This window comes from Diadema antillarum, unplaced genomic scaffold (assembly GCF_040938485.1).
Source record: "Diadema antillarum isolate AM-2024a unplaced genomic scaffold, OU_Dant_1.0 seq00001157_RagTag, whole genome shotgun sequence".
Taxonomy (NCBI): domain Eukaryota; kingdom Metazoa; phylum Echinodermata; class Echinoidea; order Diadematoida; family Diadematidae; genus Diadema; species Diadema antillarum.
Window position 1 is genome coordinate 300935 of NW_027271967.1, and position 24330 is coordinate 325264.

General features: G+C 40.0%; 1 protein-coding gene across 1 annotated transcript; it reads left to right on the top strand.

The window, feature by feature from the left end:
• The first annotated feature begins 1200 nt into the window (after positions 1-1200).
• Positions 1201-3035, top strand: LOC139744311 (cell adhesion molecule 3-like). Its single transcript, XM_071654758.1, has one exon. It carries the CDS (start codon positions 1398-1400, stop codon positions 3033-3035), a length of 1638 nt encoding a protein of 545 aa, XP_071510859.1. The 5' UTR covers positions 1201-1397.
• Positions 3036-24330: the final 21295 nt, after the last annotated feature.

Here is a 24330-nt window from a genome sequence, read left to right on the forward strand (position 1 = left end):
AATATGAATAAATCTTTCCTGAAAACATTCAGCTTGTCACATTTTACTCTCGATATTAAAACCAACGTGGAGATGGTATGATGTGTAGTTTACACAGGTTATTTATGTCTACGGTAAAATATTTGAAATCAAATTTGTGTTGGTCTACACTTAAGTCTGTAGATTGCATGTATTCATCATTGTTCCTTGAGGCAAAATGTGTGGGTTCACATACAGTGTGTTACATGTACAGCAACAGTGTATCCTTTTGTAATGTTCACTATAGTCTTTTGTCTCATTTTTGTACTGATTACATATGTATGATATGTATATGTTCTTAATCTGGTCGCGCATAAAAACTAATGATAAACGCCACTTTCAAATGAGGGCAGTGGTATGAACTACTACTATACACGCAATCAGCTATTTCGATGAATTCATTCGATGTAGAGAGCGTCCAGTGACTCCAAAGTGCGTTCTAATGAATGAGACTCACCTATCATTTTGGAGTACGTTTGATCATGAGATTTGAACCCTGTAGCTATGCACAACATTATGCTTTACTTAAGTCCTGAATAAATTCCTCCCTGATTTCAAGACCCCCAAGTCTGGTTTGAAAGACAAGGCAACATACTAGTATTAAAGAGGGGAACACAACGATATTATGGGAGACCAGTTATCATTCATATCAGATAATGTCCTTCAATAGGCAAATACACATAAATCACGTCAGCAAGTCGATGCCACTGCAAAGATGCCTTGCGCTGAGAAAGACAAATTTACTCAATGAAAGAGCAAAGTATTCCGCACATTACGTGATAAGCGATCACATCATTACACGCTTGATTAAGCGGTAATGTTCGCTGACCTGTCGTGACTTGTAAATCCTTGACCGTTAGGGTACAATTATATCAAAGGACAGATCTTCTTTATCCCTTTAATGAGTAAGAGAGACCTGCAAGAGTAAATCCTCACCAACATCTGCCTTGAAAGTGGGCCCCCTCTTTCAACCCGGAAGTATTTGATCAACCTTCGCCGTGACAGGGTCACTCCACTTAAACAGTATATTCTGGTAAGTGTGCGGGCGGCAGTCGATCCGTTATGTTTTTTTTCCCCTCTGCTACGCTCATGCTTCCTATCCTGCGAAGCTCGTTGATCGATGCGCTCGAGATACACACTTGTGTGTGTCGCATTTATAGACTGGCGACCGGTGCGTGCTAACGTATCATCGTGTCGCTCTCATGTGCATGCTGCTTACGCTGTGTTAATCGATATCATGCTGTGCGTATTTTCTCTCAGTGTTGTCATCAGAGGTTTTATAAATCCACAGGGAGATACTTTTTAAAACTACGTTGGATAATCCACCCGTCATTGCACATTACAGGAATATTCGGAATGGTAATGCGTGACGACTCACAATGCTTTCTCGCAGTTTAAATTGGATGCCGCTAATCTCCCTGCTGTGCATCGGCGGGGTGTTCGGCCAAACGCCCATCAACCCGCGGGAGATCTCGATGGGTGAACATCCACGAGATACTGTCGGCGTCGTTGGTGGTATCGTGACTCTTCGTTGCGTAGTGCGCAATAAGGGGCAACATTCCGTCTATTGGTTCCGACATGGCGCCCATAAATACTTGAGCCGGGACGATCGCATATTTCACCTGCCTGACATGGCCGCGTTCAGGCGGCGCATCTCCATACAGGGCAACTCCAGGTTCGGTGAGTTCAACCTCCGCATCGCTAATGTGTCTATCGAAGATAACGATCAATACAGCTGCATGTACTTTCTCGACCAGCAATTTGTGGGCATGTCGGAGCCAGCGTCTTTAACAGTGTATATGCCACCTAACACGGGTGGGCCCAGATGTGAGATGCAGCCACCACGTGAAGTTGGTCCCGGTCACAAAGTAACAATGGTTTGCTCGTCATCTGGGTCTCTTCCTTACACCAGACTGGACTGGAAGCATCGAGTGGAAATTCTCCCTGGAACATTGATCCAGGGGGCAAGACCTAAAGCACTCTACGAAGTCCGTTTGACGGATATGGACAACGGAGCCTCTTTCACCTGCGAGGAGAGCAGCCCCGCCCTTTACCAGCCCCGAAAGTGCTCCATCACACCATTCTTCATCCCAACCAACGTCACTGTTATTCGCAAGCCCCAAATTATCAGCACGGGGGCCGACATCGTGGTTTTCTGCGACGCCGCCGCCGTCCCGATGAAAGTAAATTACACTTGGGTCATCAACAATAGGAATTTGTCAGCAATCAGTGATTCAAGGATTGTGACTGAAGAAGAGGGTAGAATTTTAAGGATTTCTTCCATCAAAGCCGAAGACAATGGCACTGTTATAACGTGTATCGCCACGAATGTCTTGAACCTCCGGGCATCGGCGGACACATCGTTGACGATTCACAGTGAGCAGCTTCAAAGCGTGGCGCAGACCGGAAAATCGTCGAAGAACATCGCAATCATTGGAGGTGTGGTTGGAACTCTGGTCCTCCTTTGTCTTGTTGCCGTCGTGGCCATCAGGCATAAGCGGCGGTTCATCAAGAAGGAACCCGCGAGGATCCAGCAAGGTTTTCACGACCACCACTATCTGGATGAGCACAACTTTGGCGGCGTTGCCATCTGTAACACACCACGTGACGCCATCGCGGAACACATGAAGGAATACCCAGATAGAGAGACCACGCCTAATGACGGCGAGGAGACGGCCGCGCGAGTCCTCTTGGTTGCTTTACCACCAAGGACACGCCCTCCGAACAACATGCACATAAAACCTGTGTTACCTCCCATCTCACCGGTGCGTTCCACGCCCCGCATCCCTCCTCCTCTCTCTTCACCCACGTTGTCTAGCGATGAGATGCCACCGTCGCTTCCTCCTATAGAGCAGTCCCTCGCAGTTCATGAAAAGCCCATGGTGTTTCCCAAAGATAGACTACCGGGAATGCCAGGAAAGTATCACGCAAAAGGCCCATTGCCACGCCCTCCTCCAAAGCCGTCTTCTCCTCCAGCATTCTCAAGGACGGATACGAGGGATTTCCTGAGGTGTTAAGATAGATTAGTGCTGTAGATACTTATACTGTTCGTTGTTCGTTTGTGAGCTACCAATCCATTCAACAGTCACTGTGGTGGATTAGTTTTGTGTTCAATGTCCGAGAAATCAAACAACGAAAGAAAATCTCATCTCAGTTATATCTGATGGAGACTCCTAAGAAAAGATGGGGAAAGGCGTGTTATGAGACACCACGTGAATGAGCGTCTCAGTATCAGCTGTTCAGAGGAAAGTATTCAGCAACACAACGCTGAGATTAACCGAAATATGTCATGTCATTGTCCGGAATGAAAAAAAGTGCCTTTTTGAGTCGGAAATTTGTATTGTACAAATATTACCAAAGATAATGAATGACTGTGTATGTTCGTCCAAACAGGAACTAACAAACTATAGGGGCAAAGGGGAGACCAAAACGTCATTTATTATTATTATCATTTTATTCACATCCTCTCTGCCAACAGGATATGAAGGCGACGTCAATATTAGAGGGCCTCTGAAATTATCCACAGCCTTCTGTCAATCAATGTAGCAAACAGGTGTCGCTCTATAATACATGTATTCCTTTCTCACTTTGGATTGCAAATGAGCCTCTACTCAAAGTCGCGCATCATATCCATACATAGTTTGTCATAATTGCACTTGGTCAAAGAGGACTCGCCCCCGGGTTCAAGAGGGTAGTCAAGGGTGCACAGTAAAGAGAGAATTTGAGAGTTAATTTGAAAACTCAACAATGATATGTTAAATGATGCTAGTGTTGTTTGCATGTGGCAAAGTTTTCGTATGTCATTTCGGCCTTGAATCGTTTGATGTCCATGATTTGAAAAGTATCGTTTTGTTCTACGTATTTTTCAATGGTACGTACCTGATCAGCTTCTTATCTGCTAATCATAGGACAAGACGACTTCGTTTCAGGTATAATTGTCCATCTCCTCCATCACATAAAAAACACACGTCAGTCTCTTGAGCGTGTCATGAGTCACAAAAAAGGAGAGTTATGCCTAATGGGTTTTGGATATGCCCCATACCCCTGCATGTAGTTATTTGTGCGATCATTTGGTTATTAGACTTCGTCATATGGGCTTTATGTAACTTTTTATGCGTATTTGTCTAGCTCAGATTGTAGACCACATTAAGTTCAACCTTCGTCCCTGGACTAGGCTATAATTAAGTCGACTTTTTGTTTAAATTCATACAAAAAAGTTGTCGTCATTCCCTGCTAAAAAGTTTGATATGACTCGGATGGACAGCGATTACCGACAAGCTCACGAAAGGGAGGAACCTGAATCACGCCCTGCCTTATAAAGGAAGCTTTTCTCAAATTTCATGTCATTAATGGCTCTATAGGGTATCCTCTTCTCTTCTGCATTGAATTTGATACTACGCTGCTTTAAATAACTCACCTGAAAATTAATTGGATTGTTTGTAATTAGACAACACCGAATTCATTACCTTTAATCTGTAAGAAACTCTCGTCAAAATCTTCGCAGTTGCTTGTAGTCACGCTTCACTTTGAGGATCTCGGCAATGTAAATGTGTGATATCGATGTCTAAATCAAAGGGGCAACGCCGTCACGTTCTCGGCATTCTTGGCAGTATCTTGTTTCGTTTTGAATAAGTTACAACGAATTTATACACGAATCACAAATTCAAGACTCTTTCTTTAAAAGCATGACCTTCACTCGTCTTGCAGAACGCTAAGATTCCGTGAAAAGACGTTGACTCATTCATTTCTTCAAGAATGTTTAGCCTAAACATGGAGCTCCATGGTTTGAACTTCTTTCGCATGTGATAAGATTTGATAGTACACAAACAACTTGGTGCAACGTCAATTTGATATTGTTCGTCATCGGGTGTGTACTTGGAAGAAAAGTCTGGTTTAGAAAATACACGTGTATACTGGAAAGTGTCAAGAAAGAGGTCCGAACAGATTTATACGCCTATTCACATAGCGTTTCCTTAAACCAGATACACTCTAAAAGCTAGCAGAAGGCATTTTAGGAATCTTGGGAGCTCTACTAAAATATACGTGTCTGTTTGAAAAGGAGCAATACATCAAAATCTCAGATTGTGTTTGCAATTGGAGTATCAACAGACAATATCAATCTCAATCATGTGGAAGAATAAAGTCATTCTAGGCAAACAATGATGTCCTGCAGTTCCTTGGAACAGGACAAACCTTTCTATAATGCTCTCTCTGTTATTGCGGTTTTTTTTTTTTTATAGTTGGCCTGCATGATATAGAAATGTTTAGGTTTCACGTTTCTATCACGTGACATTCTTGTACTTCTTGTTATGTTTTCCCTAGGTTACACTGAAACCTAAATCAGATAGGGCGTTGCACCGTGTATATGGTTTCTGTTCCAACTTATAATGGTTGCGTCTGTTTCTTTGTTTTTCTTTTAATATAGAATTGATTGAATTGTCTTTAATGTGATATGTGAAGCTTAGAGAAAAATACCGGCTTACACTGCAGTAAATGATGCCATGGAAATGTTATATGCATGAATATATAACAGTGAACAAACCATGTAAACTGAGTTGAAGCACCAGTCTTCTTGAGGTCTTCAGTTTTCATTAGATACTTCCACGGAAATGTAGAAATATATAGGGTCCTACAGTTGTACATCATAGCAGTACAAAACTATAGGACTACAGAGCACACTCTAACAACGTTGATTTCTACGCCATTCCTACTCATTGTGTCCAGCAACTGATAGGACTCTATATATCTTTATCCTCTTGTCTACATTGTGTGGTGAGCTGGGATGCACGGTTATTTTAGATATTGGCCCAACCGACTCTTGTATGCGCAGGAACAAAACGAAAATAAAATTTTCCTTGTAATCTGCGTCGTTTGAATGGAAGTCGTGTCATTGAAATTTAGGGATGAGAAAAACTAAACTGAGCCATTTGGATTGAGTCCAGTAAAGTTTGCGCTGATATAACAGGCGTAATATTTCGTGGTAACCACGTCCTCGGGTTAGTGCTTGTTTGTTTGTTTGTTCGTTTGACCTTCGTCATGACAATCAGCGTCCGGTCTGCGTCCATAAAATGCCACATGACGAGAAGCTGGTGTCCTTCCATCAAAAAAAGCACCTAACAATCATCACTCCAAGTCTATGTTTGGGGCTTCAGTTGCGTATTATAAATAGCGATGGCCTTTTAGGCCTATGACGGAAACCAACTAAGAACACATCCCAAGTAGTTTTCTTGAGGGTATTCTACATAAATCGCTGCTGATCCGAAAGAAAATTAAAGCATCAAAGACGAACGATCTTCACATCTTCTCCCGAAGTCAAAATAACCATAAACTTAGGCGTTTTGATAAATGAATAAGATTGAAAGACTATGGCATTTTGAAAATGAAAAACAAAATTTGACAGCTTAAGTAGCATTCATAACATACACGCAGTGACGTTCAAGCAGAATGTAACCAGGAAATACACGACGTGCTCAAATTCATCTCTCCTTCATAACATCATTATTATAAAATGCATTTGACCCCGGTAATCCAAGTGCATCGTAAATACGAATGAGTACTAGTGTGTTTCATCGAGTGAAATGTACATGACCAAGAAATTATAAACGATCATTGCGAGCTTATAGCCCCTAAGTAAAAGCACATAACATATCTAAATTTCAGCCTTGAGATCATTATCTTTATGAGAACTACGATAGGCCCATATAAATTAGGGTTTTTTTTAAACTGAAAGTGGAGTGCGAAGAGGATTCCGAAGTTAAGCATTTCAGCATTGTTGAACGCATATAAAATACGATTAGTAGCTTTTAATGATAATCTAATAGTACCATCTAATTTGCCCAAAGGACGTATAGGTGAGCTAATATACCTCTCCTTGATATGTCTAACTGGCGTATATAAGGGAGAAAATGAGACTGGAAAAAGAATCAATGCATCACTCACTGTACCGTAAAATTAAAGCTCGAAGCACATAGCTTCATGCTCGAAGTAGATTGTTATGGTGTTTTAACCCTCTTGAGCCCAATCTATTTTGACCCTTCCAGGCCCTAGAGAAGGTGGGGGCACACTGTACACCCATATAACTGCTTTATTATTTCATGTATCACTGTCATATTTGGCACATAACCAGAGCAACTAATGCACTGTACAGTAGAATTAAAGCTCGAAGTAGATATTATTATTATTATTATGTTTTAAGTGTAACCCCCTCCCCCCCCCCAAAGAACACTAGCACGAGTTATTTCAATGCCGATGGCTTCAGATTAATATCAGATCGTGGAGACTACGACTCTGAAAGAAGGCGAATTCCTTCCGTAAAGCTGAATACATGTAGTAGGTTGTGCTGTATTGTGATGATGGCAAGCAAGACATTTTTCTGGCCATGCGTCAAGGAGGTGCCTCACCCAAACGCACACACACGTAAGGCAGGTACGCAGACATGCATCTACGTGCTTGAAGCCAAACAGGTACCGGGGTTGTATTTGGAGAAAGTTAATGAGTGAAGCTAATGAGCAAATGCGTATTATCTTGAAGGTCATATTAAGCGAGACAGCATCTCTTGCTTCTCTCCGGAGTTATCACTCAACGCGTCAGTGGGCAGACGATACCGCATGCGAGAATCGTCACGTGATCTGAGGCGTCTCTTCCCCCTCTCTCCCTCTATCTGTCTCTAGCTCTCTATCTATCTCTCTCCTTTCCTCTGTATATATAATGTACATTGTACATACATACAACCCCTCCCCCTCCCTCTCCTATCTCTCTCATCACACAGTTTTTTCTTCTTTTTTTCATCAGTCGCTTGAACAGGCCCTACTGCTAAAGTTGCAGACATACTACCATTAACATTACCATGCGAATTGCTGGTGGGAATGGCTAACAAGAAGATCACTACCAAATTTATTACATTGGGCCAGTATTTTTTAGGCGTGCAATCTTCATGCGAGTCATGTCAATACGGATGTGGCAAATTTTGCCATAAGAAAAAAAAAAGACAACAATTCTCCTTTAAAGAGGGAGGAGAAATTTAAATTAATTGTGTTATTCTCGAAAACATAAACTACATGGGATTTGTCAGTTGACAACCTTTAAAATACGAAAATACATGTTTTGTGTAGCAGTGTTACGTCATGTAGTTAATGCGTATGATACTTATTTTAAAGTCTAGTTCTGAAAGACGCTAAAATACTAAAATAAAAAAAAAATAATAAAGTGAATTGAAAGTACACGCATCTTTTCATGATAAACATTTTATTGTTATTCCTCCAAAAATCCCTTGCGGATTCCCCTGACCAATATTAATGGCCAAATGTTGTGAATCTGCCCTGGAGCATTCGTTACAACGACAACAACGACAACAAGAGTTTTAACCACCACAATGGCAACAACAATCTTTTTACAGTCATACCCGGGTCACGAGGAGAGGATTCCTTTAGTAAAAAGTTCAAGGCAAAATCTTTAGTCACATGACAAGTGAATCCATTTTAAGAGCGTACCACGGCATTTCTAATCAAAATCCGTTATCGCTGCAATGTTCCGAAGCTTTGCAAGAATTAACGTCACTTATTCATTCCTAATGACTGGTCTGTTATGCATCCACACTTTTTGTCTCAAAATTTTAAAGCATTATTGTACCTTTACGATACAGAATACCATATTCAGATTTCATCTTGGTGCTTTTTAGTAAATGATTCTGCCTTTAAACCCAGACTTGCTTGGCGAAATGGAAGGTCGTAACCTACATCTAGGTGCCCTGAGAGTGCCCCGTGCAATGAATCAGATTCCGGTCCACAAAAGCGAGACTGCATCGCCAGTGACCGGCCTAGTCTTTCATCCAGGCAAATTACTGATACCTCATCCATCTGTGCATGTATTGGCCCAGTTACCGCCCAGGGGCGAAAAGACAGTATGCCAATGTTTCAATTTCAGGAACACCAGAAGTCACATACTCAGTATGGACGATGTGACATTACCCTTCGCCGAGTATTAGATAGAATTAGCGGAAACCCAACTGCCGAAAGCAGTATTGAAGATAAAGAAACTTCTGGATATTCTAGATACTAGAGACACACATGCACGATGTATTGGGTATTGCTTACTCTTCTGTACCGACTCGATTGAGACAAGGAACTTGATTGTGTGTGTGTCTTCTCTGAAATTGATGCAATCCCAGGGCCCTCTGTCGTATAAGTGCAGTGTATTGGCTTATGTACAGGCCAACTCGAAATAGCTTGTGTACCGGTCACAATGCCATGTTTACAGTGGTCAAATGAGGGCATACGTATCCATCGAAATTGAAGTGAAATTCAAATCGAACTATTCATATCTTAACAATATTTGCCATGTTATTGCTGCATGCGTTCTACTTCCATCTCGGTCCTTTTGTTTTGGCAATATGGGTTCGTGTAATAGTTATGATCCACTGTAATTATTGCCGGGTCGTGTTCTGAAAATGCTGGTCCTTGTCATGGTACAGTGTAGTACCTCTACGTTGCAGACTAATGTTCAACTTCTTTTTCTAAGAAAGGATGCTGACTTGTAGATGATAAAAATATACATACAATTAATGTATAAGTAAAATATAATACAAATATGTATAAGTTACTACATTTGTATCAGATGCTGTTAGCAGCATTGGGTTTATCGAGCTAATGAAAACACATCGTAGGGGCTCTAAAAGTCATTAGCTGGATGATGACAGAATAGCTTTGCTTTCATACATACCGTTGAAAGGTGTGTCTGTCTGTCTGTCTGTCTGTCTGTCTGTGAAAGGCGACAGTCTTAGCTGGCCGACTAACAGAATAAGAACAATCGGTATAATGATTTTTGATCAGGTAATGACTTCTTTTTTGCCATCTTTTTAAGTACGTATAGGCCTAAGTCTGTAAGTAGCTGCAAGTGGTTCCTTCAGCAAGCATTGATCATGTTGTTACACCCATAGTAGATGGAGGAATAGGAAGAGCGTGTAGGGTGTAAACTCTTTCTTGCCCATCCAACCAGGTGCACTACTTTTAATGAGCGTGTATTCTGACTTTAACAACTAGCCTTTCTCACACACCCACGAACATTTTGGAATGATCTCCACACGGCATGTTTTGTTCTCATTTTCTCTCTTTTGTAACTGGTGTAAACTCTTACTTGGCCATCAAACCAAGGGGTTTTTATAACAAGCGTGTATTCTGACTCGTACAACTAGCCTCTCTCACACACCCACTGACATTTTGGAATAATCTCCACATGGTATGCTTTGTTCTCATTTTGTTCTCTCTTTTGTAATGATGTAAACTCTTACTCGGCTGTCCAGCCAAGAGGCTTTTAATAAGCGTGTATTCTGACTTGAACAACTATAGGCTCTCACACACCCACGAACATTTTGAAAAGATCTCCACACGGTATGTTTTGTTCTTATTTTTCTCTCTTTTGTACCTCTTTAGTTATGTTCGTGGAGTGGTCCATCACGTCGTGTACATATTTTTAATAAAATCATATTTAGATATAAAACACAAGACGTGACATCGTGATCTCTTTCGTTCGTCCTATATGAAGAGAGATAGTTATTCCTTTAACAGTTTGGTACTCTCCTGGCTTTGGAATGAGGTCGGGCATGTTACTGTACTGAGCAATCTGATGGCCACACGTCACAGATGACAAAATGTCATAAGAGTTTTCGTGATACCGAAGAGAGTTCACAGTGACGCTGCAAAAAAAAAAAAAAAAAAAAAAAAAAAAAAAAAAATATATATATATATATTTATATATATATATATATAAAATGAAGGAGGAGGACGTGTGTGTGTGTGTATGTGCGCGCGCGTTTGTTTGTTTGTTTGTTTGTTTGGGAATGTATGGTTTTGTGCAGGGGACCACTTGAGACAAAGGTGTCAGAAAGAGAGAGAGGGAGAGAGAAAGAGATCAGGGCAGATAAAACTACTCTTATATAGAGGGATGGTATAGTATTGGTTAAGGTGGGGATTCAGCTGTTAACTTTTTGCGAGATACTTAGAAATTTTATGACTTTATGAAATACATGTATGAAATAGCGTACAAAACTAAGAGGCATTCAAAGTTTAGTTGATGAAAATCGGTTTTGAAATGACTGAGATATCAAAAAGCATAGTAAAACAAAGCGATCTTGATAAAAGGTGGGTCCCATCTTTCGCATTGTTTTTGATGTCTAAAACATTTCAAAAACAATTTTCATCAAATAAACTTTTAATATTTCTTTTACAGTTAGATGCTCTTTCATATTTCATGAGAGGTTTCTCACTGTCTCAGAAATCATCATCAAAAAACATTGGAAACCTGTCGGTCCATCTCAACCGAAACTGTACCATCCCTTTAAGATAACGTCAGTGTACAAGTCGAGGTAATGTACACTTGTCATAAAAAAAGAGCAAAATGAAGAAATTCTCCTTATTTGAGGCAAACACAAAAATAATGTAAGTCATAGTTCTCGTCGATAATTCAGCAACGTTTATAGTAGTCCTTTCCCATTTAAATGCCATTGTTGCTTTTCAAAACACAGAAACTTTGACTCTAAGGAAAAAATGCCGATTTTTTCTTGCATTTCATGCAAAAATAAAGAAAATTGTGCGTATAGCAGCAGGAGACCTGCGGGGCTATTGTATCATCGTCTTATCTCATTTGCATAAAGTGGTTGCCAAAGAATTAACTTGAGGCCCGGTCACACCGCCCGAACTTTGTCGGAGCGTTCCTTGAACGGTATAGGGAGAGGGGGCGGAATTTCGACAACGCTCGTCACCGCGCACAAAATGGGAAAAAAAATCGAAAACACGGGCGTTGCCTTAGCGGTGCACCGCTGAAGCCGGCGTTGCTTTAGCGTTGGTTTAGCGGTGACGCGAGCGTTGATAGAGCGGCGTTCTGCGCTCGGCGGGGGTTTAACGTTGGTTTAGCGGCATACCGCTTTTGACTACGGAGCTGAACGGATCGTTTTGATAGAAGTTCTGATAGATTTTTGATAGAAGTCGATAGTTGAAGTTCATCATGCCACGTGGACAAAAGAAGAGGAAGGCTGGAGAAGGAAAGGCAGCAGCCTCCAAGAAGATCATTACTGAGCAGGCATCTGAACCAATGGAGTCAGGTAAATATGTGGCCCACTGGTTGTGTCAAGAAATATTTAACAACTGTGAAAAAATGCTGTTATGTATTTTACTTCAACATTTGAGCAAATTCGATATAAATGAGATCTGCACTCAACGGCAGCTCAATTCCAAATGGGCTCCTGGTCCATTTCTCCCCATATTTATAGCCAAATTTTGGTCCCGCTCCGACACCTCCATACCAACGCCAAACCAAAGTTCATCACCGCAATGGATCGCTGCTTCAACGCCCGACCCGTTCCAGCAATCCCGTGTCCGCTCGAAAAACGCTTACATCCCTCCACCAAAGTTTGTGCAACGTTTAATCACCGCCCGGGCAAAGCTGGCGAAGCAGCGGTGGTCCAGCGTTCAAAATTTCTACGTTGGCCTAGCGGACCCAAGCGTCCACGAACTTGCGTCTAGCGGTGTCAAACTTTGACTGGGCTTTGTTGGAGCGGTGGTGAACTTTGCCGGAGCAGAAAATTGCCCGCTCCTCACCGCTCGCAATATTTTGTGCAGCTCAAAACTTTCGGAACGGTAGGAGGGACCATCAGCGGTGACCGAGCGTATACGGCGTTGCCTTAACGGGGGCCAACATCTATTAAACGGTGGTGAACGGTTACGAGCGGTGATGAATTTTTTTCATCGCTCCAGGAACGCTCCAGCAAAGTTGTGGCGGTGTGACCGGGCCTTTAGTTTATCAAACCTAGACCATGGTCTATAAATAGAAAGAAAGATATAAACCAGGCGTACCTTTGACATGCGCGTATAAATGCGTTACTGGACGTCTGTTCGCGTATACACAATTTTTCAATCGTATTTACGCAGAAGAAATTTTCATTAAGGTCGTATACTAGTAGTCGTATAGGCTTATCAAAAGACAAGGCGAGGGTACATGCATTTCAGGGAACCTCTAATACGTCAATTCAATATACCGCGCGTCGCGTCGCGGCTGGTAAAAAGAGCACACATTTGGAGCATTGTGGGATGTAGAATTACGACTTTTTTGTGGTTATACCCTTCACACTGCACAACTTCGCACATTTTTGCCAAAAATCGTACACTCTGATTTTGATCTCAAAATAATGGGTAACTTGTGTTCTCACGGTAAAAAATTCGAAACTTGGGTCGATTTCATATTTTGAATGCATTGAAAACAACACAGGTGAAGGTGAATTAGGTCGCACGAGGGTATGGTCACGGCCAAAGAAAAAAAAAAAGTTTTGATTTTCCAATCCATCAAAGTTTTTGCTTTGTGGATGCCTTGAGGGAGATCGAGCTAGAGAGGGATGCCCTGCCGACAGATGGGCAGCGGACTTCGAAACACTTCGAGAGGATGACTAAGCGAGCTCACATTCCGGAACGTGCCTACTCCAATAAGACATCGACGCTGACAGATCGGCAAAGCTTTGTACAGTTTACAACGGAGTCGCTGAGGAAAATTCGTTTAACTAGGAAGATGGGACCCACCTCTCTCAGTCCCTGGTTTAACGGCGTTTTGAGACAACTTCGCAGCTTGACATTTGCAATGAACTTGGTATAAGACGACAAAGAGGAAGAAGTGGGAGACGAATAGAATCAAAAAGTAGTAGCAGAGTAGAAGTAATAATTGCAAAAGAATAAGTAGAAGAATAATAATTGTCCTGAGAGGTATCAGCAGTATACAAGGTGTAGTAATAGTAGAAGAAAGATATTCAAGGGGGACACATTGCCCAGCGTTGAAAAACTTTCAGCGCGTTTTCATTCTTTTGTTCTTCTGTTTGTTTTGTCATGTGTGTTGTAAATTTGATTAGATCGTAATTGTGCTATTTGGAAATGAAAGCACAATGGGGGAATCATCATTTGTGCCGTTACGTTCGATCAGGAATTCGCATTTTATACATGCTTTGTTATTTCTATATAGAAATGAGAGTCAGACGTACGTAAATACATGCATTTGTCATGTCGCCTGTAACCTTTAAACAAACAATGTCTTACGCACTTCTCTGCAATTTAGTAACATAACTACGTGTATAATTATGTATCTTTTCCGAATCAAAACCTCGCGTTGTCGGCTATGAATGTTCTCGATATAATCAGATGCTGAAAACTACACACGGTAATGTATCCTGTTTCTTCTAGACACTGGTAGTTCTACGGGCATGGACAAAAACGCACATAATCACACACACACAATCACATGCACTCACACACGCATGCACACACATGCTACAAGTAATGAGCTTCAGTCGTGTGGCGAAGATACTTGCGAGCAGGGGTCATAGAAGAGTCTTGTTATTTCTCCGTATTTGGATAGTGCGCAAGACCTTATCAATACATGTACAACGATTAGATAACCTGTTTTCTATACGAGTGCAAGTCTACCAAGACGCTGATGAATGGTCAGAGAAAATTAAAGATAACGTTTTACGATCATTCCTTACAGATATGCGGACGAATTACAGCACTACAGTAATACTGATAAACAGGGGAATCATATTTTTGTACCCAAACGGCATCCTAGTTTATCAACATGTTTGTATAATCTTATGTTACACTTTGGCATAGTGACAAAGATATAACATCATGTATGAGCGTGTTTGATGATGACGCATGATAACGGGTACGGTAGCCTTGAAAAAATTCTAAGCTACGTGACCATAAATAAATTAGTATCAATCGTAGTTTGCTTCTCCTACAATAAGTTTAGAACGTAGCAATGCGTACACAGGGACCTCGGAAAAGGGAGGGGGCTGTAATTGGTAATGTTGTGCTAATAAAATTGCTGTACAACCTACATTAAATTGCTGCAAATTATGAAATGGTACTTGCGCATTCTTTTACTTACGATTTCATAAAATCTTCATGATCACAAGAATTGATTTATTGTGATATTAATTACATCTAGACTGTAGGGATCCCCAAGAAGTTGTAATGAAGACATTTACAGATACTGAAATACTTTATACTGAGTGTATGTAATTCATGTTCTTAGTTGCGTAATCATCCCTTGTAAAAAAAAAGGATCCCCTTATACGTGCATTATATTTTGTAAGCGTATTTTCACTTACTTTACTGTCGTTGAAATCTAACGAAAAGAAAAAAAAAGATTTTTAGGCAGTGGCAATATCTGTAGGTGTTGTAATATAAGCTATGTACACACTTTTCAAAGCAGATGGATTGTGCTATCATACAGCGCGCCAACCATAACCACAAGTGCCCGGATACCAGCACAACGCAACAACTCGGGATGGGTATACCCAGAAAGGCCATGAAAACGACACTATTGATACAAGGTCTGTTCTGTTATGGCACACACACACACATAAACAAACACACAAAATGAATTGCGCCGAACTGAAATAACAGCAGAACACACAGACACAGTCAACGAGCATAGGAGTCATATCATCTTTCGTATTCCTGGGAAGGCAACTTTACAACTAAACTTTGCTCACGTGTACGGCATTGTGTTTCTATTGAGAGGAAAACATCAAGAAAGGAAGCTGCACGTGTTTCGAAGGGTCCAAGGCTTTTGAAGCGTCTGGCATAGACAGTAAGGGCATACCGTGCTATGATTATGTAGCATAGTTATCGTATCATTATTGATTTTCATATTTAATTTGATTACTGAAACTGCACCAGTCGTACACTCCACACGCGGTGGACAGCTCCACTACATTTATTTACACATGTCACTTAAAACTGATTTGATAACATTATAAAACAAGATATATATATATAAAGCAGATTTCAGGGAAGACCCCCCTGCCCCCCCCCCCCCAAAAAAAAATCCAAACAAACAACAAAACAATGTAGCAGCCTGTATACATGTACGTCTTTGAAATGGAAATGGGTCACAAAATAGCTACTAAACCCTAATCTACAAGCAAATACAACAGAGAAGAAAGGACAGAAAGAAAATTAAAGAGAATAAGAGGAAGGTGAAGAAGAAAAGATAACATGTTCGTAAGGAATTCGAATTATGAAAATGGTTGCAAGTGTAGTACCTCTTTGATTAAATTATCTTTTAAAAGAAGATAGGAACAGGTAACTAACAGTCTCTCTGACCCGCTCCGTTCAGGGTATTGCTAAACATAAAATTTGAATACATTCTAAAAACATCCCACCGCGGCCATGTCTGACGTATAATAATAGGAGTGTTCAATCTTATAAACCATGAAAGAACTGAGGACCGATTCAGTTTCGAGAATATGTAAACGTTGGCCCGAATTCACGACGGTGGTACAATTAACCATGGTTTAAACCATGGACAAAGACGGTAGTTGTTGTTGTTGTTGTTATTTTTTTTTACGGGGCGCCAAGTGTTGCATGGCCTATTTCGTTACGAAATCAGTAGTTACGAAATCAGTAGTTTCGTCGACGAAATTATTGATTTCGTAAAGAAATAGGCCATGCGACACTTGGCGCCCGATAAAAAAAAAAAAAAAAAAAAAAAAAAAAAAACTACGGTCTTTGTCCATGGTTTAAACCATGGTTTCAATTGTACCACCTTCGTGAATTCGGGCCTTTGTGTCCGCTATTATATAACTGGGGATCATTCAAGAGCAAAACAAAAGATAAATTCAATTGGTTTTGTAATGAGTCATGTGCATTGTTGTTTCTTAACATCAAAAGTGCAATCGTATATTTTGTGTATCATATCTGAAGCCCCCAGTCACAGTGGGGACGTCAAGGCGGTTTTGTCTTGAATCTAAATCGGACTTTCAATGAAAAAAAAAAAAAAAAAAACCAAGCTTCTAAGCTACGTTGATAGATACTGCGGGGTTACATGGGAAAATATTGTTGGAGTCATCGGCAAAAAGAAGCAAAGGCAAGATGTGTGATGGGTTTTTAAAAAATCATTTCTACTATGTAAAGGATGAATAAAAATGGCCTCAACATATAGATCCTTGGCATACTTGATTGAATTTTCAAGAATTATATTTTGAAAAAGTGGTCAAAAGAGAAATTGGACAAACGTCGTTTATTTCCTCGTGACTTCGATCTTTTTTTTTTCTGAGGAGGTGGATAGCTTAAAATGTATAAAATGCATTGAAACATTTCCCTTAGAGTCTTGCTACATTTGCTGAATCTACGTACTGCATATTATGTTGTGGGGAAAACACCCTCTTCATAGAGTCAACCAACACTACGCAGGACAGCTTTCAGTATACCAGCCTGTAAGAACGAGTGCATCGTGTTCACGAGACTTCTTGCTCACGTGTAGGCAGGCCTACTTGATTGCCATGTCCACTGTCAATAACCAACTGTTCGACAACCTGAGTAGGCCTATATATATATGTATATATATATATATATATATATATATATATATATATATATATATATATTTGGAACAAAAAAATAATGACGGCATTTCCTGTTGCAACCTTCAAGAAGAAGAAGAAAGAAATAATAATTAGAGACAGGATGTGAAGAGCTGAACTAGATGTCCGGTTATATTTTGGAGTTCGGCGATCAGAATATCGTGGATCCTCAATGTGCTAGGGGCTATGACGTCATTAAATACATCTTTCCGCTCGTAATTAGACCGGTTACAGACCCCCCCCCCCCCCCCCCCCCCCCTCCGGGCCAGCTGAGACGAGAGGTCACGTGCCTTTCACAGTCCGAATTCATTTATCATTTCGGGCTGTGATTACAGTATACAATTTTCCTCGCATCGATATACCAAAAGAACTAATGTTATCCCCCATATAGCTTTAAAAGCAATGACAGCAATTACACGGACCTTCAGGGTGAAAATAACAACAATAATAAAATTCATGCATAATTGAGATTATGAAATGCAAAATAATGATACTAGCAGCACATGCAACTCATACCAAGGGTTTAGAAGTAGGATCATGATAATCTCTTTCTTAGTGACACCACATACATCTACTACATCTAATAATAGTTGAGATAATCCTAATCGTCCGTGAATACACCTGTCATATCATCAACATTAACGTCATAACTTGTTTGGGCTTTTGTACATAGTAACGTGTCAGTTTCTCTTCACTAGCGATACAGATGTCCATGTATCAGTTCCAACACTTCTTCGACTGCTTTCAATGAGAACGAAGAAATTATTCATTTACGATTATTTCATGAGAATGTCTTTGATCATGCATCCCTGTTTATTCAGTCTTGTTTTGTTTTACTAACTTCTGTCGAAAGGAGAAAAGAGGACAACGGATGGAATGAATTCGGCCAATCTATCAATCACACAGTCACGTGTGATACTCGGCACCTGCAAGGCCATGTAATACCAAAAAGCTTCTGGTTTTCCATATCACGCTCACCCTCCGGCGTCTGTTCTACAGAGGATGCGGTGATCACGGAGCAGCGGCATAACAGGCTTTCGAGCTATAACCTTAATTCATAATTCCTAACGTAACAAGCGTATTATCATAATAATTCTTATACGCTTGATGAATTGTTGTTGATGCTATTGCCGATAATGCTTGACGACGTGCGTAGGCGGAGGGGGGGGGGGGGGATGTTATAATTAATGTCGGGCGACACCCTCTTCATACGTCCGACGTTAAATTCGGTTACGATTGATGTCTTCTGCTGAAGGTTTCATTCTGGGCATACGATTGCATTTATTTTTTAATTTCATGTCCTCGCACCCAACGGCTCTTTGTCTTGTCCGGTCGGGAAATGAGCATCATCCTGATCCAAGCGAGTGCCAATATTCGCTCACTGCAACATATATACTTCTTGCATATTTTCTATGGAAAATGTCATCAATGTTTAGACACTCGTATGTAGAGTGGCAGCTTTTCTTGATAGATGCTGTCGAACCTTGACCAAATTCTAATCTGCGACTAGCACGAATTGTTTCACAACACTGCACCTATTAACACTATTCTTTGGGTATTAGGAGTATACCTAAGAGTGACCAAAGTTTTCATAGCTCTTTAAGTCAATTTCAAATTATTCTACATTTTGAGTTGAAAATCAACACATTACATTTAGCAGTTACCTAACGCATTACGCAGTTTCATTGGGCCACCTCGTCGTTTAGACGTGTAAAATGAAAGTATTTATCTGTAGGATCACCTTTTTTATGTATACCGAATCTCAATGGCATTTCTCAGTCCCACATGCCGATAGCCGTGTTGGCAAAGTATTGACAAAGTCATTACAGTCCACAAAATGGAAAATGAAATGTCTAACTTGTGCCAATGGTTTAAACGAAATGTACCCGAGCGTACACTCATTTTCTTTTTCCCACTAAATTCAGCTGTGTTCCATAATGTTAGCCATGCATGGGTTTCATGTAACTTTCACACATATATAATTACATTCGGAATATCAGCGTGAAGTTGATGAAATAAATGCCAAGTAAGGATGGACTGTTAATTCAATCGTATCACCTAATTGGGTCATTTCCTTTCCCGGGCCATCCCAGATGATACGAACATTACACGATAGTGGTGATAAGGTATCAACTGAATTAGCACGCCCCCAGAAACTCGCCCAACAGAGGGCAAGGCCATATCGGTACAGATCATTGCCGACTCCACGGACTGATCGCACTATCACGGCTATTATGTGATCACTCGCTGATCAGTGCCAAAGAAATATGGCAATGGTCTATCTATAGCACACGGTGCAAATCTAAGTTCACGGTTTATTACCTTTTGCCTTTAAAATAGATCGGAAATACTGCATATTTTGAATGCGTTTACCTGCAACGCAATTTTCTCACATTCTTAGTGGATGGTTGGTAACACTGTTGAAGGTCATAAAGCATTCTGACAGGTGCTATATGTACACTTTTCTCGCCTTTTTTCTACCTAAATTTTTCAAGAGATAAGGGTTGTATCAACAACAAAACGTTCAGATATTTTTGTTTTTCAGCAAAGAGACGTTCAGTAATGTGTACATGGAATTATATCTTATTTTTCTACCTAAACAACATTGAAGTGAACCATTGGTAAACTGAATTCATGCGTTCGAGCAAAACGCACATACGTCAACACATTGCATGTATATTGGGCCTACGGATATATGTCGATTAATGTACATGTATGTGTGTGTGTGTTGGTGTGTGTGTGTGTGCGTGCGTTTGTGTGTAAATATCATTCTCTTTGCGACCATGTTTTGTGAGTGAAAGACACTGCAAATTCCACATCTTTTGTCACAATCTCTCTTTCCAGTTTTGTTGCCTAACATTTTTCCAAAAATATGCCAATTATTTTCACGTTGTTTGAAATCGTACACCACATGCACAGCACATGTACAACTGTAACTGATATATCACTTTTCATATGACAGCCAATGTCTTTGACACGTTTTAGTTGTAATTTCTGAAAACAATTGATCAAAATGAGTAAGCTGTGCGGAATCATAACGCTATGTCAATATCGTCTGGCTCAACAATGCTCAAACTCAAATATATATGCAAATCAGGTTTAGAAAATGTCTGTCATAAACTCAGGCTTTTTCGTGGGGACATTCTCTGTTCAAGTAAGGCATTTGTGATGTTACTTTGTATGTTTCAGTTGTAAAGTCATTTGGATTTGGATTGGTATCAGTAGGGGCAGATGACGAGCCTCATTCACTATGCGCTATTTGTCGTTAATGAAAACACATACACTGGAAGTGGTGGAGTATGGATTGCATATATCTGGCAATCTCATTCGAGCGCCGGAGTTGTGTCCTTTTTTTTTTCTTTGCTTTTTTGTGTGGGAATGAACGCGTGAGCTTGATATAGATGAATGAGTGGGCTACCAATGTGTGACAGACCCAGCTAATGTGCATATGGTTGTGATATCAAGAGTCTCTGAATCGCTGATGAGGGGCATTGAAACGGGGCGATGAGATCGAGGACAGGCGGAACGCTCGGGGATTAGTAAGCGGGAATATTTCCCGATGTTATCAAGCGGTCACTTGAATCATGAACTTGAATTATCATCTGCTCATTGCTTCATTGCATATTGTTAGATGCTCCCTTGTGCCCCGTTGACCGCCCTGCTATGACCACTTATGCAGTTTACGTGATTATGGGAAAAGTTAGGCGGTAAGGCTAGTCAAGTGCACTGTAGTATTGTTATCATTGTCAATGTTTTTTTTTCTTGTGCGCATGATACCCACGATATAGAGTCTTGATTTCAGCTACTTTTGTAAATCTGTACTTTCATCAAATTTCAGTGATGTCAGTTCAATGATTTCATGTCAAATTTCATTTCAGTTGACATTAGTTCGTTTTATTTTGTTTTATATTGGTTCGTAGCTTAATTCATCGGCTGTCTTGTGTATTTTCTGAGGGTCCCATATCGTACAAGCTTTGGACGCTACATTTCCATCCCCATCCTAAGTTAACATGTATGATATATTATATGCATATGTATATATTAAAAAGATACAATTGTGTTTTCTTCATCTGTTACTCATTTTCATATGAACAAATATGTAGGCCTATTTTGTTAAATCACATTTTGCAATTACTACAAATATCCTCTGCATATACATTGTATATAATTGCTCTGTTTATTTGATGGAAATGAAAATAATTTTGAATCTTGAATCTTGAATGATAATTACACCGTCACCGGAGCTCCGGTAACTTGATTCCCAGAATTTTCGTTCTGCCGTATCTTGTTTTGTGGAAAGTAAAAAGGGATAAGATTATCGCTTTCGTCGAGAAATATTCACTTAATCACTTTCTTGCTGTATTGTTTTTATTCTAATGGTTGAATCAAAACACAAAGGTGTGTTCATATGATAATTCACTCTTGTCAGTATTTGCCTTGCTCCTGATCACATCTCAGTAATGGTACTATCGACATTGCTCTGAGTGAGTTACATGCTCCCAAAATCAAACAATGATTGAACATCTGCCTACAAGGAGATATATATAAACCACAACAAGAACAACAACAGCAACAACAACAACAACAACAACAACAACAACAACAACAACAACAACAACAACAACAACAACAGCCAGGGTGTCATAGTACTGAGGTCAGTTATTGGTCACATTGCTTTATTATTACGTTCCGCATTGGGTCATCATATCCAGGGAGGTGGTCGTCTCTTCCCACCTCCCTGGTTTATATGGGATCGAAAGGCATAATTCCTATACTGGTAACAGGAAGATAGGAGGAAAGACAGGAAAGCTTTAAGGACAGGTTCCTTTCCACTTGCCAAAGTTTTTTTTTCTCTCTCTCACCCCTTCTTAACTTTGGCCATAGACAACCTAGGTGTCCCCCACTAATGAGTGAAGGTGCTTTTGTCAGGGCTCATCATGCCATGACAAGTCGTTTGTCTGACTGTTCTCTGAATAGATTAGGAAATTAATGTCTCAATGCGGACATCGTCTCAAAATTAGACCGAGATTGATGACGTCGTAATTTCTGAAATGGAAAGAAATGTGATTAGAGTAGTTACGGGGCGTTTTAATGTGTCACTGAAGAACCTAGGAAGTACTAAGGGATCAAGAGAGATTTGAAGGATCAAAGACTGCTGTAAATAGCTCTGCTAACCTTCATCTTATACGGCTGTAAATACCTTGCAACAATTAAAACAGGCTGACCACTCTGTTGACAAGGAAGCACAGATTTGAGATTAAAGCATTATCATGTTAGCTGCGCCTTAATCTTATCATTTTTATTTAATTAAGTTTTTGTGCAAGTAAATTTCTTTTTCATAGTGGGGGATGAAATGAAGAAACACGCAATCTAGATTTCTAACAGCTGAGAATACTACATGGTCAGCTGAGTATTAGAACTAGAAGTCCATTGGAAAACAGTTCTTCATTCTTCCTCCCACTGAATACAATAATGTAAAGTGAGCGATCATTACACTTGGGATCCCTCATGTACAATGTAATTGCGAATCGCAGAACAGCGGAATGAGAAAAGAAGGACAGGAAAGTGAGATACAATTCCATGTTAAAGATGCCTTTAAAACTTATTAAAGGGACCGTATAGTTTTGGTTGAGACCGAATTTCAGGTTTCTAACATTTTTGGTGAGATAATATGAGAAACCTCTTATGAAATATGAAAGAGCTTGTAATTCTATGAGGAATTCCACGTTTATTTGATGAAAATTGGTTTTGAAATGGCTGAGATATCCAAAAAAGAGCGATTCTAATAAAGTGTGGGACCCACATTTTATTATGATCGCTTTATTTTACTTTGTTTTTGGATGTTTCAGTCATTCCAAACCCGATTTTCATCAAATAAACTTTGAATTCCTCTTAAAATGGTATGCTCTGTATTATCATATTATCATAAGTGTTTTCTTGGTATCTCGCAAAAAGTTAAAAGCCCAATTCTCATCTCCACCAATACTGTACCATCCCTTTAAAGAACGCAGAATGTCAAAAAATGAAACAGCAAAACTTTGAAAGTAGTTTCGTTTGTTTTTACACGAAAGACTGATATCGCTTGCAAGGACAGGAAACTATGCAAAGTTGATGTAGTAATGATACACTGTAGCATCATCTGTCAATTATCCATGGTTGCAAATGAATATCTCATGGAATCATATATTTTGTGTAAAGAGGTGACTGTATATTTGATTGTACAATACATTCTACGGACATATTCATAACTCTTTTTTATGATAACATTTCAATCGACGATGAATTACTAATAGTATAAGCCTATAAATACATAATTTAATTAGATAAGATAATAATCCCCATTCATGTTTAGATTGTCATTTCTTACGGGGAGAGGATCAGATTTCACTTAGTTCAAGCTAATTACTTAAGATTGTATTTTACGGAAAAGAGGAAAATGTCATATGAATATCATATCAATCATATCGAATATCAGACATGGAACTTTGGCTCAAGGTTTCACTTTCATGGCTGAAGCCATGCTAAATCACACGGTATTATTGCTCTGATAGTCAAATAGTAGGTACATATTCAGGTCATCAGTCAGAAATGAACCGCAATTAATCACCAGATGATCTGAGTCATAACACGAGGCATGCTGAATAATTACTCACTTAATTATCTTATATCGCCACGTCTCTGCAACACTGACAATAGTGAACATGTTGCTGTGGTGAATCGTATCGATTTCTTATCTATACCCTGTTTCATACACTGTGCAGCGCAGTTTCGCTACACGCAATCGAGCGAGCAAATCTGAAAACTTAACCAAACATGACGTAATATTTGTAACTCAGAGAAAAAGCTATAGTTTTACAATGCACTGTTGTGACGTGGAGTCGAGAATGCCTCCAAAACCACATTTCTGACGT

Bases quoted from the DNA above. Each gene is read 5' to 3' on its own strand.
- LOC139744311 (XM_071654758.1), top strand. From the start codon at position 1,398: ATGCTTTCTCGCAGTTTAAATTGGATGCCGCTAATCTCCCTGCTGTGC.